The 13,680-nt window shown below is 52.6% G+C and overlaps 1 protein-coding gene across 1 annotated transcript; it reads left to right on the top strand.

Annotated features, from left to right (window-relative positions):
* Positions 1–12,063: 12,063 nt before the first annotated feature.
* On the top strand, positions 12,064–12,660 carry LOC133282547 (olfactory receptor 14J1-like; the record flags this gene model as incomplete). The annotated part of the gene is made up of 1 exon (XM_061478553.1): positions 12,064–12,660. A coding segment is annotated over one exon (597 nt), but the record flags the coding sequence as incomplete, so codon positions are not given.
* Positions 12,661–13,680: the final 1,020 nt, after the last annotated feature.

Genomic DNA, 13,680 nt, shown 5'->3' with positions numbered 1-13,680 from the left:
TGTGACTCCTCTATGACTCCTCTATGACTCCAATATGACTCCTCTATGACTGATCTATGATTCCACTATGATTCTTCTATGACACCTCTAAGAATGTATGACACTATGTCTCCTATATGACTCCACTATGACTCTTTAATGACTTCTCTATTACTCCTCTATGACTCCACTATGTCTCTTCTATGACTCCACTACGACTCCACTATGACTCCTCTTTGGCTCTATGATACTATTACTCCTCTATGACTCCTACATGACTCCTACATGACTCCACTGTGACTTCTATGTGACTCCTCTATGGCTCCTCTATGACTTCTCTATGACTCCTCTATAACTCCACTGACTCCTCTATGGCTCTTCTATGAATCTATGACACTAGGTCTCCTATATGACTCCACTATGACTCTATTATGACTTCTCTATTACTCCTCTATGACTTCACTATGACTCCTCCATGACACCTCTATGACCCCTCTATGACTCCTCCATGACTCCTTTATGACTCCTCTATGACTTCTTTATGACTCCTGTATGACTGTTTTTGACTCTTCTATGACTCCTCTATGATTCCTGCATGATTCCTCTATGACAGGGTGTAACAGGTTAAAACTTAAATAGGGGAAGTTTAGATTGGATATAAGAAGAAAATTCTTTCCTGTTAGGGTGGTGAGGCACCGGAATGGGTTGCCCAGGGAGGCTGTGAATGCTCCATCCCTGGCAGCGTTCAAGACCAGGTTGGATGAGGCCTTGTGTGATATGGTTTAGCACACGGTATCCCTGCCCACAGCAGGGGGATTGGAACTAGATGATCTTCAGGTCCTTTCCAACCTAATTATTCTATGATTCTATGATTCTATGACTCTATGATACAAAGACTCCTCTATCACTTCTCTATGACTCCCCTATGACTTCTTTATGATCCATCAAGGGCGGCCAGAAGTGATGAAGATTGTTGGAAGAAATAAACGACCCTCAGAGACCACCACCACAATTCTGTACTCATGCGGGGAAATCTCTGGAAAATGATGTAATCCATATGTAGCCTTATGAATATGTACGTATGCCCACTGACTATGAAAGGACGGCTTGTGTGGCAATTGAGAGACACACTTAGGAGGAGCTATCCCCGCGGTCTCCTGGCGCCACAAGAAAGAATACCTGCTTGTCACCTTGAAAACTTTGTTGGTGAGTTTGTTCCTGGAGTTTTCTCTGAGATCACCTTGCACACGCAGAGCCGTGCACTGCAGCAGCAGCGTCTCTCTGGCCTCCTGCTGCCACTGTCAGAGGCTAGAGGCACCTCAGCCCTGCGCTGTTGTCGACCTGGTCTGCCTTCACCTGGGGGCCCAGCGCCCAACATTCCTGACTCATGGTGGCACTGCTGGCTCTGCGGGTACAGGGGCAGGAGAAGGGCCCTGGCTGATGCTGCTCCTTGTGGTGTCGCGGTGGCTGCGGAGGTGACAGCTCCGGAGGAGGCACCTGCATCTCCTGGCGCCTAGGATGTCCCTGGTGGCTCCTCAACTGTTGGAGCGGGCTCTGCTGACACAAGTGCTTCACCCTCCTCCTTGTCCACCCACCCAGGCTGCAATGGCTTCCCTTGGGTACAGCAGCCTTGAGGGAGACCATGCCAATCTTCCCCTGTAACTGCACTGCCATTGTCCTGCCTGTTACACCACGTCCTTCATTCCTCTCATCTTTCATAGATTTTCCTTTCAAATAACCCTTTCAAATAACTTCGATCAGATGCCCTTTGTAATCTTCCTGCACTCGGAAGACTCCCCAGTTCCCTGGAAGACAATCTGGAAGACTTGACAAAAACTACACGGTGAGACATGGCTCATCAGGGTTTAATGTGTCCCATGGTGTATTTGGGCTGAGTCCGTGAACCTCAGGTGCTGAGAGGAGACTGAGGAAACCTCTCAAGAAGTCCAACTCAGAAACAAAGCCCCAAGTCCCTTCAGCAGTAATGGGCCCCACTGAGGGCTGCTGCTGACAAAGCCTCCCCAGGGACTTGTTAAAGCAAGTAACTGCAGGCTGTGATTAGAGGGAGAGAAAGGCAAAGTGCAGGTGTCTGATGGTGAGAAAACCCTTGGTTTGTTTGATGATGCAGAAAGGCCAAGCCCTGACCACAGCCCTTGGAGAAGCAGAGCCTGAAATCCTGAGAATGGAAGTTCTCCTCATAGGCCTTGATGAAAGAGGCAATTGCCATAGCCCAGGGCACAGAGGTCTTTTGTTCTTTCGGGCCTTTCAGCCATGCCAGAACCCTGTCATCTCTGCTGCAGGCTGTCCTTCACTGGCCCATGCCTGCACCTCTTTCCCTTCAGGCTGTTGACCCCCATCTTGCTTTCCCACCTAGCTCTCACCTGGCATTTCTGTACCTTCAGTCCCATCTCTGCACCCATGGCTGTCTGTTCCTTGAAACACAAAGCCATGGGCTGAGCCAGACTGGGTCTGGGTGAGCTCTTGCACCACAAGTCCACCTTTTGAGAGACATTTCTCTTTCCTAACTTTGAGTCTGAACCTTCCAGGCTGCACTTTGCAGAGGTTTCCTTCTCTTTCTGCTAGCAAGAAAACCTCCATCATCTCTGCAGCCACATTTCACCTAGTTGTAGGCTGCTACTACAGTGTCAATTCAGCAGGTGGAGTGAGTATCCCTCAGCAAGCTGATCTAAAGGGGACTTACAGAAGAATGGGTGAGGTCATCAGTATAGAGAACTAAGCAACATGGGGGAGCAGTGGGAAAAGGCAATGGCCTGGATTGAGAACTTCTTGGCAAGAGGCAAAAGGAAAGGTGGTGTCCTTGGGTGCAAGGTACCCCGTGCTCTGGGGTCAGGGCACCTCATGTGGGACAGCTTCCTGCCTGTAGCACCCTCTCTGCTGCACACACCCCACTCTCTGCCCGCACTCTCAAGTGTCTCACAGAAGCTTTGCACCTCCCCTGCAGCAATGACACCTCACTGCAGGAGGTTCCTGCATTCCCCAGGCTCAGGGATGGATCCTGCATTCCAGGCAAGTTTGGGTAGTGCAGGAGAGGGAGACAGGAAGGTGGGCTCATGGGGCATGATGAGCAGCGTTCAGGCACCCCCAGCCGTGGGCATTCCCCATGTGCCACACGGAGGCATGTTCCCATGAGGGAAAGTTCTCAGATAGCCTGGGCAAGGAGTGGGGGGAAAGTGCAGCCCAGCCCTGGGAAGGGCACGTTCAGGCAGCTCTCTTGGGGTCTGGCACTGGAGGTGGCTGCTGGCCATGCTCTGCTGTATGGAGTCCTCTGCTTCTGCCCATGAGAGCTCTGTGACCTGCCCTTTGAAACCGTGCTGCCCTGCTCTCCACAGAGGACAGATGTTTGTGGGGGTTCTTAAGATCAGTTTGTGTGTGAAGGCATCTTACAGGCAGTGCAAGTTTGAGCACAGGGGAAATGGGAAAGGACTGATGGATGCTGCAGCTCCCCTGGCTCTGCACTAAGCTTCAAAGAGCTGAGAATTTCTCCCTGTTTCAGTACTCTTCTGATTTTCTCTCAAAGAAATAATGTTTTATACCCCCCAAAACAACCTCAGCAATATTATGCCAGTAAATAAATAACACAGACAAAATGATTCTAAGGCCATGCTGAGCTTCAGTTGTGCAGCCCACATGCATCTGAATCATGAGTACATGTAGAAAACTTTACAACCAAGTTGGATTTCATCTGACATCCCTTGTGAAAATCAGAGCTCGAGAAATCACTGCTTCAGAGCAAAGCTGACTCCCATCCAATCCTGCCTTGAACACTGCCAGGGATGGGGCAGCCACAGCTTCTCTGGGCACCCTGTGCCAGTGTCCCACCACTCTCAAAGGGAACAACTTCCTCCTAATGTCAAGCTAAATCTCCCTTTTATTTTCAGCTTAAAGCCATTTCCCCTTGTCCTGTCACTGCACAGTCTCATAAAAAGCCCCTCTCCAGATTCTTTGTAGGCCCTGCTTAGACATGGGAAGATTGCTAAGATGTCTCCCTGGAACCTTCTCTTCTCCAGGCTGAAGACCAACATCTCTAAGCCTGTCATCATGGGAGACATGCTCCAGCCCTCAGGGCATCTTTGTGATAATTCATAAGCCCATCATTGAAGGATCATAAGAGAAGAGAGGTTGGAAGGGACTCCAGGAGGTCTCAAGTCTAAGCTGTCAGGACCAGAGTCAGAGCAAGTGGTTCCAGGCTTGATTCAGTGTAAGCTGAAATCCCCAAGGCCAGAGACTGCACAGCCTCTCTGGGTGACCTGATGCAGCACTTGCCTGAGCCAATGGGAACAAGGTTTCCTTCTGTCCGGGCTGAACCTCTCCTCTGTCACTGTCCCCCACTGCCTTTTGTCCTCCCACGAGGCACCATGGTGAGGAGCCTGGCTCTGTATTCTCCATGTCCTCCTTTCCGCTACAGGCAGCCAGTCCCCAACAGCCTTCCTTCTCAAGATCTCAGGTCTCCATGAGCCTTCCCTTCTCCAGGCTGGAGAAGCCCAGCACCCCAGACTCTCCCCACAGGCACCATGCTCCAGTATCTCCTGATCTGAGGGCTCATTACTAAACCCACTCCTGAAGTGGGGATGTGAAGCCTGGATGGAGGATTCCAGATAATCCCTTCCCTTGTTCTCCTGCCATGCTCCTGCTCATACAGCCCACGATGCTGCTGTCCTCCCTTGCTGCCAGGGCACACGCTGCCTCCTGTCCAGCTCCTGCCCACCCAAACCTTTCCCATGGGCTGTTCTCAGCCAGGCAGCCCCAGCCTGTGCCATTGCAGGGCAGTCCCCTGCAGGGACCCCTGTGTCCCCTGCTCCGCTGCCCAGGACACCCTGAGAGCTCTGCAGCCCCCCCATGCCTTCCCATCTCCCCACACCAGCACAACAGCCCCGGCCCCTGGGCTCCCCAAGAGCTCTTCCTGCTCCATCAGCAAGGGAAGGCAATGCAAGGCTAGGGAAGGCAAGGCAACGCAAGGCAAGAAATGGCAAGGCAAGGCAACTCATGGCAAGGCAAGGCAACTCAACGTAAGGCAAGGCAAGGCAAGGCAAGGCAAGGCCATGACAGGCCAGGCCAGGCCAGGCAAGGCAAGGAAATGCAAGGAAAGGCAAGGCAATGCAAGGCCAGGCAAGGCAATGCTAGGCAAGGCAAGGCATGTCCAGGCCAGGCTAGGCCAGGAAAGGCCAGGCAAGTCAAGGCAAGGCAAGAGAAGGACAGGCCAGGCCATGCCAGGCAAGGCAAGGCAAGGCTAGGCAAACAAGGCAAGGCATAGCAAGGGAATGGAAGACACGGCAAGGCAAGTCAAGGCAAGGAAAAGCAAGGCATGGCAAAGGAAAGAATAGCATGGCGAGGCGATGCAAGGCAATGGAAGGCAAGGCAAGGCAAAACATGGCAAGAGAAGGAAAGTCATGGCGAGGTGAGGAGAGGCGAGGAGATGCGAGCTGAGGCAATGGAAGGCAAGGCATGGCAAGTCAAGGGAAGGAAAGGAAAGGCAAGGAAAGGCAAGGCAAGGCAAGGCAAGAAATGGCAAGGCAAGGCATTTCCAGGCCAGGCAAGGCAAGGAAAGGAAAGGAAAGGCAAGGCAATGGAAGGCCAGGCAAGGCAATGCTAGGCAAGGCAAAGCATGTCCAGGCCAGGCCAGGCCAGGCCAGGCCAGGCCAGGCAAGGCAAGGCAAGGCAAGGCAAGGCAAGGCAAGGCAAGGCAAGGCAAGGTAAGGCAAGGCAAGGCAAGGAAAGGCAATGCAAGGCCAGGCAAGGCAATGCTAGGCAATGCTAGGCAAGGCAAAGCATGTCCAGGCCAGGCTAGGCCGGGAAAGGCCAGGCAAGTCAAGACAAGGCAAGGGAAGGACAGGCCAGGCCATGCCAGGCAAGGCAAGGCAAGGCTAGGCAAGGCAAGGCAAGGCTAGGCAAGGCAGGGCAAGGCATGGCAAGGGAAGGGAAGACACGGCAAGAGAAGTCAAGGCAAGGAAAGGCAAGGCATGGCAAAGGAAGGAATGGCATGGCAAGGTGATGCAAGGCAATGGAAGTCAAGGCAAGGCAAAACATGGCAAGGGAAGGAAAGTCATGGCAAGGTGAGGAGAGGCGAGGCTACACAAGGCAAGGCAAGGCAAGGCAAGGCATGGCAAGGCAAGGGAAAGAAATTCATGGTGAGTCGAGGTGAGGCAAGGCAAGGCAGGGCAACAGAAATAAAGACAGAGTGAGGTGAAGCGAGACAATGCAAGGCAATGCATGGCAAGGCAAGGGAAGGAAATTCATGGTGAGGCGAGGTGAGGCGAGGCAAGGCAGGGCAACAGAAATAAAGACAGTGAGGTGAAGCGAGGCAATGCAAGGCACTGCATGGCAAGGCAAGGGAAGGAAATTCATGGTGAGGCGAGGTGAGGCAAGACAAGGCAGGGCAACAGAAATAAAGACAGAGTGAGGCGAGGCAAGGCGAGGCAAGGCAAGGAAAGGCAAGGCAAGAAAAGGCAAGGAAAGGAAAGGCGAGGCAAGGAAAGGGAAGGCATGGTGAGGCGAGGGGAGGCAAGGCAAGGCAAGGCGAGGTGAGGCAAGGCGAGGTGAGGCAAGGCAATGCAAGGCAAGGCAAGGCAAGGCGAGGTGAGGCAAGGCAATGCAAGGCAAGGCAAGGGAAGGCAAGGCCATTAAAGGCCAGGAAAGGCGAGGAGAGGTGAGGCAAGGAGAGGCAAGGGAAGGGAAGGAAAGAAAAGGCAAAGCAAGACCCAAACCTGACTCTGCTTAACTTTTGAGATCAGACAAAATGGTGGTGGGTAAAACACACTCTGTGTGTGTGCCAACATGTGTTGCCTGGCCTGGACTAGCCTAGCCTGGCCTTGCCTGGTCTTGCCTTGCATTGACCTAACTTGCCTAGCCTTTCCTGGCATGGCTTGCCTGGCCTTTCTTTGCCTTGCATTGAATTGCCTTGCCATACCTTCCGTTGCTTGACTGTCCTGGCCTAGCCTGACCTTGCCCTGCTTGATGTGGTCTGTCCTGGCCTTGCAGGGCTTTTCTTGCCTTGCCTTGCCCTTCCTGGGCTGGCCTGGCCTTGACTTGCCTTGCTTTGCCTTGCCTTGCCTTACCTTGCCTTACCCATGCCTGGCCTTGCCTGGCATTGCCTTGCCTTGCCTTGCCTTGCACTGCCTTACCTTGCCTTGCCTTGCCTTCCCTTTCCTTGCCTTGCCTTCCATTGCCATGCCTTGCCTTGCCTTTTCTTTCCTTTCCTTCCCTTGCCTTGCCTCGCCTCACCTTACCTCTTCTTGCCTTTCCTGACCTTTAATGGCCTTGTCTTGCCTTCCCTTGCCTTGCCTTGCATTGCCTTGCCTCCCCTTGCCTCATCATGCCTTCCCTTTCCTTTCCTTTCCTTTCCTTTCCTTTCCTTTCCTTTCCTTTCCTTTCCTTTCCTTTCCTTTCCTTTCCTTTCCTTTCCTTTCCTTTCCTTTCCTTTCCTTTCCTTTCCTTTCCTTTCCTTTCCTTTCCTTTCCTTTCCTTTCCTTTCCTTTCCTTTCCTTTCCTTTCCTTTCCTTTCCTCTTTCCTTTCCTTTCCTTTCCTTTCCTTTCCTTTCCTTTCCTTTCCTTTCCTTTCCTTTCCTTTCCTTTCCTTTCCTTTCCTTTCCTTTCCTTTCCTTTCCTTTCCTTTCCTTTCCTTCCCTTCCCTTCCCTTCCCTTCCCTTCCCTTCCCTTCCCTTCCCTTCCCTTCCCTTTCCTTCCCTCTCCTTGCCTTGCCTTCCCTTGCCTTCCCTTGCCTTCCCTTGCCTTGCCTTCCCTTGCCTTGCCTTCCCTTGCCTTGCCTTCCCTTGCCTTGCCTTCCCTCACTATGTCTTTATTTCTGTTGCCCTGGCTTTGCCTCGCCTCACCTCAACTCACCATGAATTTCTTTCCCTTGCCTTGCCATGCCTTGCCTTCCATTGCCTCGCATCGCCTCGCCATGCTATTCCTTCCTTTGCCATGCCTTGCCTTTCCTTGCCTTGACTTGTCTTGCCATATCTTCCTTTCCCTTCCCTTGCCATGCCTTGCCTTGCCTTGCCTAGCCTTGCCTTGCCTTGCCATGCCTTGCCTTGCCTGGCATGGCCTGGCCTGTCCTTCCCTTGCCTTGCCTTGACTTGCCTCGCCTTTCCTGGCCTAGCCTGGCCTGGACATGCCTTGCCTTGCCTAGCATTGCCTTGCCTGGCCTTGCATTGCCTTGCCTTCCCTTGCATTTCCTTACCTTGCCTGGCCTGGCCTGTCCTGTCATGGCCTTGCCTGTCCTTGCCTTGCCTTGCCATTTCTTGCCTTGCGTTGCCTTGCCTTCCCTAGCCTTGCATTGCCTTCCCTTGCTTTGCCTTCCTTTGTCTTGCATTGCCTTGCCTTGCTTGGCCTTGCTTGACACAGATCTCTTGCTGTGTCATGTGCACTTGCCACTTACTGAGGAAAGTATCCATGGGCTGGGAAAGGAAACAGCGCAGGAGGGAATTTTTAGTTCATTGTAGCTCTTCCTGGGAAAACCTGTAGGGCTCTAGCATCTTGTTCCATATTTTCTGTGGTCACTGTAATGGGTTTCATTATTAAAAAAAGTATTTCATTTTCTACTTCCCTGTGTTCCAGGAGAAACAGCAACAAGGGCCTCCCCTTGTGCCACAGCTTGTGACACTGTGCAAGACATGACGAGAAAAACAGCTGGGCTGGTACTTGTGGAGAAGCCTGTGGCCTGTAGAGCTTCATCAGGGACAAGGACAGGTTTCTGTGTAAGCACTGACTCAGTTCAGCCCAGCTGTGCTGTAGTGAAGAGCAGCACCCCTCGCTGCCCTGTGCGGAGTCGGGGCTGGGGTGTGTGCTCCCCACCCCTTCTCTCCTGCCTCCTTTCTCTGCAGTGAAACAGAAACTCTGTTCTCTGAAGAAATTCTTTCCGGTGTGGGTGGTGAGACACTGGAATGTGTTTCCCAGAGAAGTCCCCCATGCCTGTTCTGAAACTGTTTAGGGTTGCTGAAAGAATCACTTCCACAGATACCAGCAAAAGTGATTTTAATGTGAATTTCTAAAAGCAGGATTCCTCAGGATTTGGTGGTGAGGCCCCACTCCACCATCTACAAAAAGAGATTGTGTCAGACTTGGCAAGGATTTATCCAGGACTGGATTCAAGTGATTTACACAGCATTGAACTGAAATCATGTGTATAGAAACTGCAAACAGAAAGGAATAAGGGAGACCCTCTTGTTGAGTCACGAGGTTCAGATTGGATCTCTTTGCTTTCTAAGCTCCCTCTCCGAGAGCAGTCTGCGTGCAGCTGGATTCCATCTTAGTCTCAGGCCTAGTATTCATCTAAAGGATCACAAATGCCAGCTAGCAGCAGTTTGCATTTGTAAACTCAATCACAGGATTTCTAACAGCACTTGATCACTGAAGCTAATATACACGCACTTGCAATTAAATATCCAACCTAACACAACACACTGAGATGGAGCTAGATGGCTGTGCACAGATCTAGATGCATCCCTATGCTGAAGCTGCCCTTGGTGAAGTGAAAAGTAAAAGCAGAGCACAATACTCACAGCAGCTCTGGAAGCACTCCTCAGCGGGCGAAGGGCTGAGTGTCAGTGAGCAGCAGGATCGGCCCAGCCAGATGATCCCCCTATTAGCTAAACTGGAGAGGTTAGGGGGCTATCAGAGATGTCTCACTATGAGGGAGATGCTGCCCACAGCACACTGCGGTCTAGGAGAGGGTTAGGGTTAGGGTTAGGGGTTAGAGCTCAAAAAATCTCTCTCTTGGGACTAAAAGTTCTAGGGTCGTCAGAGAGGTGTGCTCGCTTCTTGCCGCTGTGCCAACAAACATAGTAGTACTGAATTCCAGTTATAAATTGAGGGCAATGTTTGGTTGCTTTACTCAGTTGTTAAGAATTTCTTAAATGGGTTTAAGTACGATTATATACATGGACAAGTTTCTGCATCAACATAACTTGTCCAGCTGATTTCTATGCTCTAATGTATAGCAGAATGTTTAACAACAAACAGGATAGGATATAAATTAGTGAAATTAAGGTAGGATGTAAAATTCAGCTTTAAAGCCTCAGTTTCTGTGGTATCCTACCAGAGGTGTTCTCATGCTCAGTGTGTGGACTTCCCAGAGACAGGTTAATGGTTGGACTCGATGTTCTCAAAGGGCCATTTTCAAATTAGTTGATTGATTGTAAGAAACGAAGATATTTAGCCTTAAATCTTTGTATCATCAGAGAACTGGCACTGCAGGAAGGCAGTGTGCCTCCCAGCTGAGGGAGGGAAGATCAGCGCTTGCTTCGGGCTGTTTCCCATGGTGTTTCCCTGGAGCCCCAGGGAGCCCTGGAAGGAGCCCAGTGGGGCAGAGGCAGAGCCACCTTGGGCTGGGCCTCTGCTGCTAAGCTGGGACCGAGGGGAGACCTGCGAGACACAGGGAGCTTAAAGGCACTTGGCAGTGGAGGATGCTGAGGAGGAGGAGGAGGAACCTTCTGAAGGAGAAACCTTCCCAGCCCTGTTTGTGGTAAGGCACTGGGTGCAGGGCAATGCAGCTGCAGTTTCTCTCTGTAGATAAGGTGGAGGACGTGCTGCAGAGCAGGGCTTCCCCCTGCACCATGCAGGGACAGGACAAGGCAGGTCCCTTGTGCCGGGGCTGGCTGCAGGGTGTGAATGTGGGTGTGCAGCCAGGGGTGCCCAGCGCTGCCCTTGCAACAGGGTCCCTGCAGCCCAAAGGCTGTGTGCAGGGGCAGGGACTCTGCTGCCTGCCAGGGTCAGCACTCAGCCTGCCCGGGAGCTCCCCATGGAGCTCGTGGGAGCTGTGGGGAAAGGAGAAACTCCTGACAGGGAAGTGAAGTGCTGGGTGGGTGACGCTGCTCCAATCTGCCGTCACTCTGAGCACTTCTTCAGAGGGTCCTTCTGAAAGACACTGAGGCATCATTTACCTGATAGGGAAGGATTCTGAGCTTTGATGGTTTTCCCTCTTGGTGGGCAGGTTGGGCAGTGGGAGCTGGGAATTTACTTCTCTGCTTTGGGGGAGGCACCGAGAGTCTTGTGAGGGCTTGTGTGAGCTGCTCCTGAGCCCCTGCACAGGCAGGGATGTGCAGGGCAGAGCTGAGCACACAGCCCATGGCATGGGCTCTGGGAGCACTGAGAGGGAGCAGAGGTGTGCACAGAGCAGCAGCTCCTGGCAGGGACAGCTCCGGGCAGCAGAGACATGGGCAGGGAGTGCAGGGAAAGTGCAGCCCAGCCCTGGGGAGGGTGCGTTCAGGCAGCTCTCTTGGGGTCTGGAACTGGAGGTGGCTGCTGGCCGTGCTCTGCTGCACACAGCTCTTTGCTTCTCCCCATGAGAGCTCTGTGATCTGCCCTTTGAAACCCTTCTCCCCTGGTCTCAGCACAGGACTGATGTTTGTGGGAGTTCTTAAGATTAATTTGTGTGTGAAGGCACCTTACAGGCAGTGCAAGTTTGAGCACAGGGCAATTGGGAGAGGACTGATGGACACTGCAGCTCTCTTGGTTCTGCAAAGAACTGAGACTTTTTGCCTGATGCAATGCTCTTCTGATTGTACCTAGGAAGAAGCCTCAGCAGTGTAATGACATCACTGGCGATGACACAGAACCTCTCCTCTCCTGCTACAATGTGCTCCGTTGTGAATGTGTAAACTGAACTTCTGTATCTGACATCCCTCCTGTCCTAACCTGTCACTGCCTTTTTCTCCTCTGACGGTGCCCCATGCCCAGAGGCAGCAGATGTCCAACGCCAGCTCCATCACCCAGTTCCTCCTCCTGCCATTCGCACACACGCGGGAGCTGCAGCTCTGCCACTTCTGGCTCTTCCTGGGCATCTCCCTGGCTGCGCTCCTGGGCAACGGCCTCATCATCACCAGCACAGCCTGCGACCAGCGCCTCCACACCCCCAGGTACTTCTTCCTCCTCAACCTCTCCCTGCTGGACCTGGGCTGCATCTCCACCACTGTCCCCAAATCCATGGCCAATTCCCTCTGGGACACCAGGGCCATCTCCTACACAGGTTGTGCTGCACAGCTCTTTTTCTTTGCCTTTTTCATCTCAGCAGAGTATTTTCTCCTCACTGTCATGTCCTACGACCGCTACGTGGCCATCTGCAAGCCCCTGCACTATGGGACCCTCCTGGGCAGCAGAGCTTGTGTCCACCTGACAGCAGCTGCGTGGGGCACTGGGTTTCTCAATGCTCTGCTGCACACAGCCAATACATTTTCACTGCCCCTGTGCCGAGGCAATGCTGTGGAGAAGTTCTTCTGTGAAATCCCCCACATCCTCAAGCTCTCCTGCTCACACTCCTACCTCAGGGAAGTTGGGCTTCTTGTGGTTGGTGTCCTGATTGCTGTTGGCTGTTTTGTTTTCATTGTGGGGTCCTATGTGCAGATCTTCAGGGCCGTGCTGAGGATGCCCTCTGAGCAGGGACGCCACAAAGCCTTTTCCACGTGCCTCCCTCACCTGGCTGTGCTTTCCCTCTTTGTCAACACTTCTGTCTTTGCCTACCTGAAACCCCCCTCCATCTCCTCCTCATCCCTGGATCTGGTGGTGTCAGTGCTGTACTCGGTGGTGCCTCCAGCAGTGAACCCCCTCATCTACAGATTTAGGAACCAGGATCTCAAGGATGCTGTGAGGAAGCTGGTGACCAGATATGTTTCAGCAGATATACGCTGCTTGCTTTACCCTGGAAAGGGCTTCCAGTGTAGGTCATGACAGGCCATGTCTGTCTTTCCTGCTTTACATTTGTTTTCCTATTTCAATTTGTGATTATGTTGTCTTCATAGAAATGTCAGTTTTCATCTCCTAATTAAGTTGCCACTCGTGTTGTGTGACCCACAGACTTTGTGTCACTCCAGTCTCTGATTGTATTTAAGGGAAATAAATGATCCTGCAGCAACTTCTCTGTGATATGTCCTCACATGGCAGGAATGAAGGGGAATGAAAGCAGCTTTCTGGCTGCACCAGCTCTGGGATGGCTGCTCTGTGCCTGGAGCAGGAAGAGCTCTTGGGGAGCCCAAGGGCCGGGGCTGTTGTGCTGGTGTGGGGAGATGGGATGGCATGGGGGGGCTGCAGAGTTCTCAGGGTGTCCTGGGCAGGAGAGCAGGGGACACGGGGGGGGGCTATAAAACATTCTTTGTATGACAGAAAATGAGAACAATATTGAAACCGGGATTTCTCAGCTCCTTGTAGCTTAGTGCAGAGCAAGGAGTGCTGCAGTGTCCATCAGTCCTTTCCCATTTGCCCTCTGCTTACACTTGTGTATGATTCCTTCACACACAAATTGATCTTAAGAACCCACACAAACACCTGTCCTGTGCTGAAAGCAGGGGAGCACGGTTTCAAAGAGCAGATCACAGAGCTCTCATGGGGAGAAGCAAAGGGCTGTGTGCAGCAGATCATGGCCAGCAGTCACCTCCAGTGCCAGACACCAAGAGAGCTGCCTGAACGCACCCTCCCCAGGGCTGGGCTGCACTTTCCCCCCACTCCCTGCCCATCCATATCTCTGCTGCCTGGAGCTGTCCCTGCCAGGAGCTGCTGCTCTGTGCCCACCTCTGCTCCCTCTCAGTGCTCCCAGAGCCCATGCCATGGGCTGTGTGCTCAGCTCTGCCCTGCACACCCCTCCCGGCAGCACGGCTCTGCCCAGGGGCATCTCTGCCTCTGCAGGAACCTCACCCCTGGCACTCAATGCATCCATCAACGGTGAATGGAGAAACATGGTCAGCCCCTGAGGAA

This window comes from Pezoporus flaviventris, unplaced genomic scaffold (genome assembly GCF_033815535.1).
Source record: "Pezoporus flaviventris isolate CSIRO_AGI_PZ_B2104156 unplaced genomic scaffold, CSIRO_AGI_Pfla_v1 ptg000127l, whole genome shotgun sequence".
In the NCBI taxonomy this organism is placed as follows: domain Eukaryota; kingdom Metazoa; phylum Chordata; class Aves; order Psittaciformes; family Psittacidae; genus Pezoporus; species Pezoporus flaviventris.
This window is presented reverse-complemented; position numbering and strand designations above follow the sequence as displayed.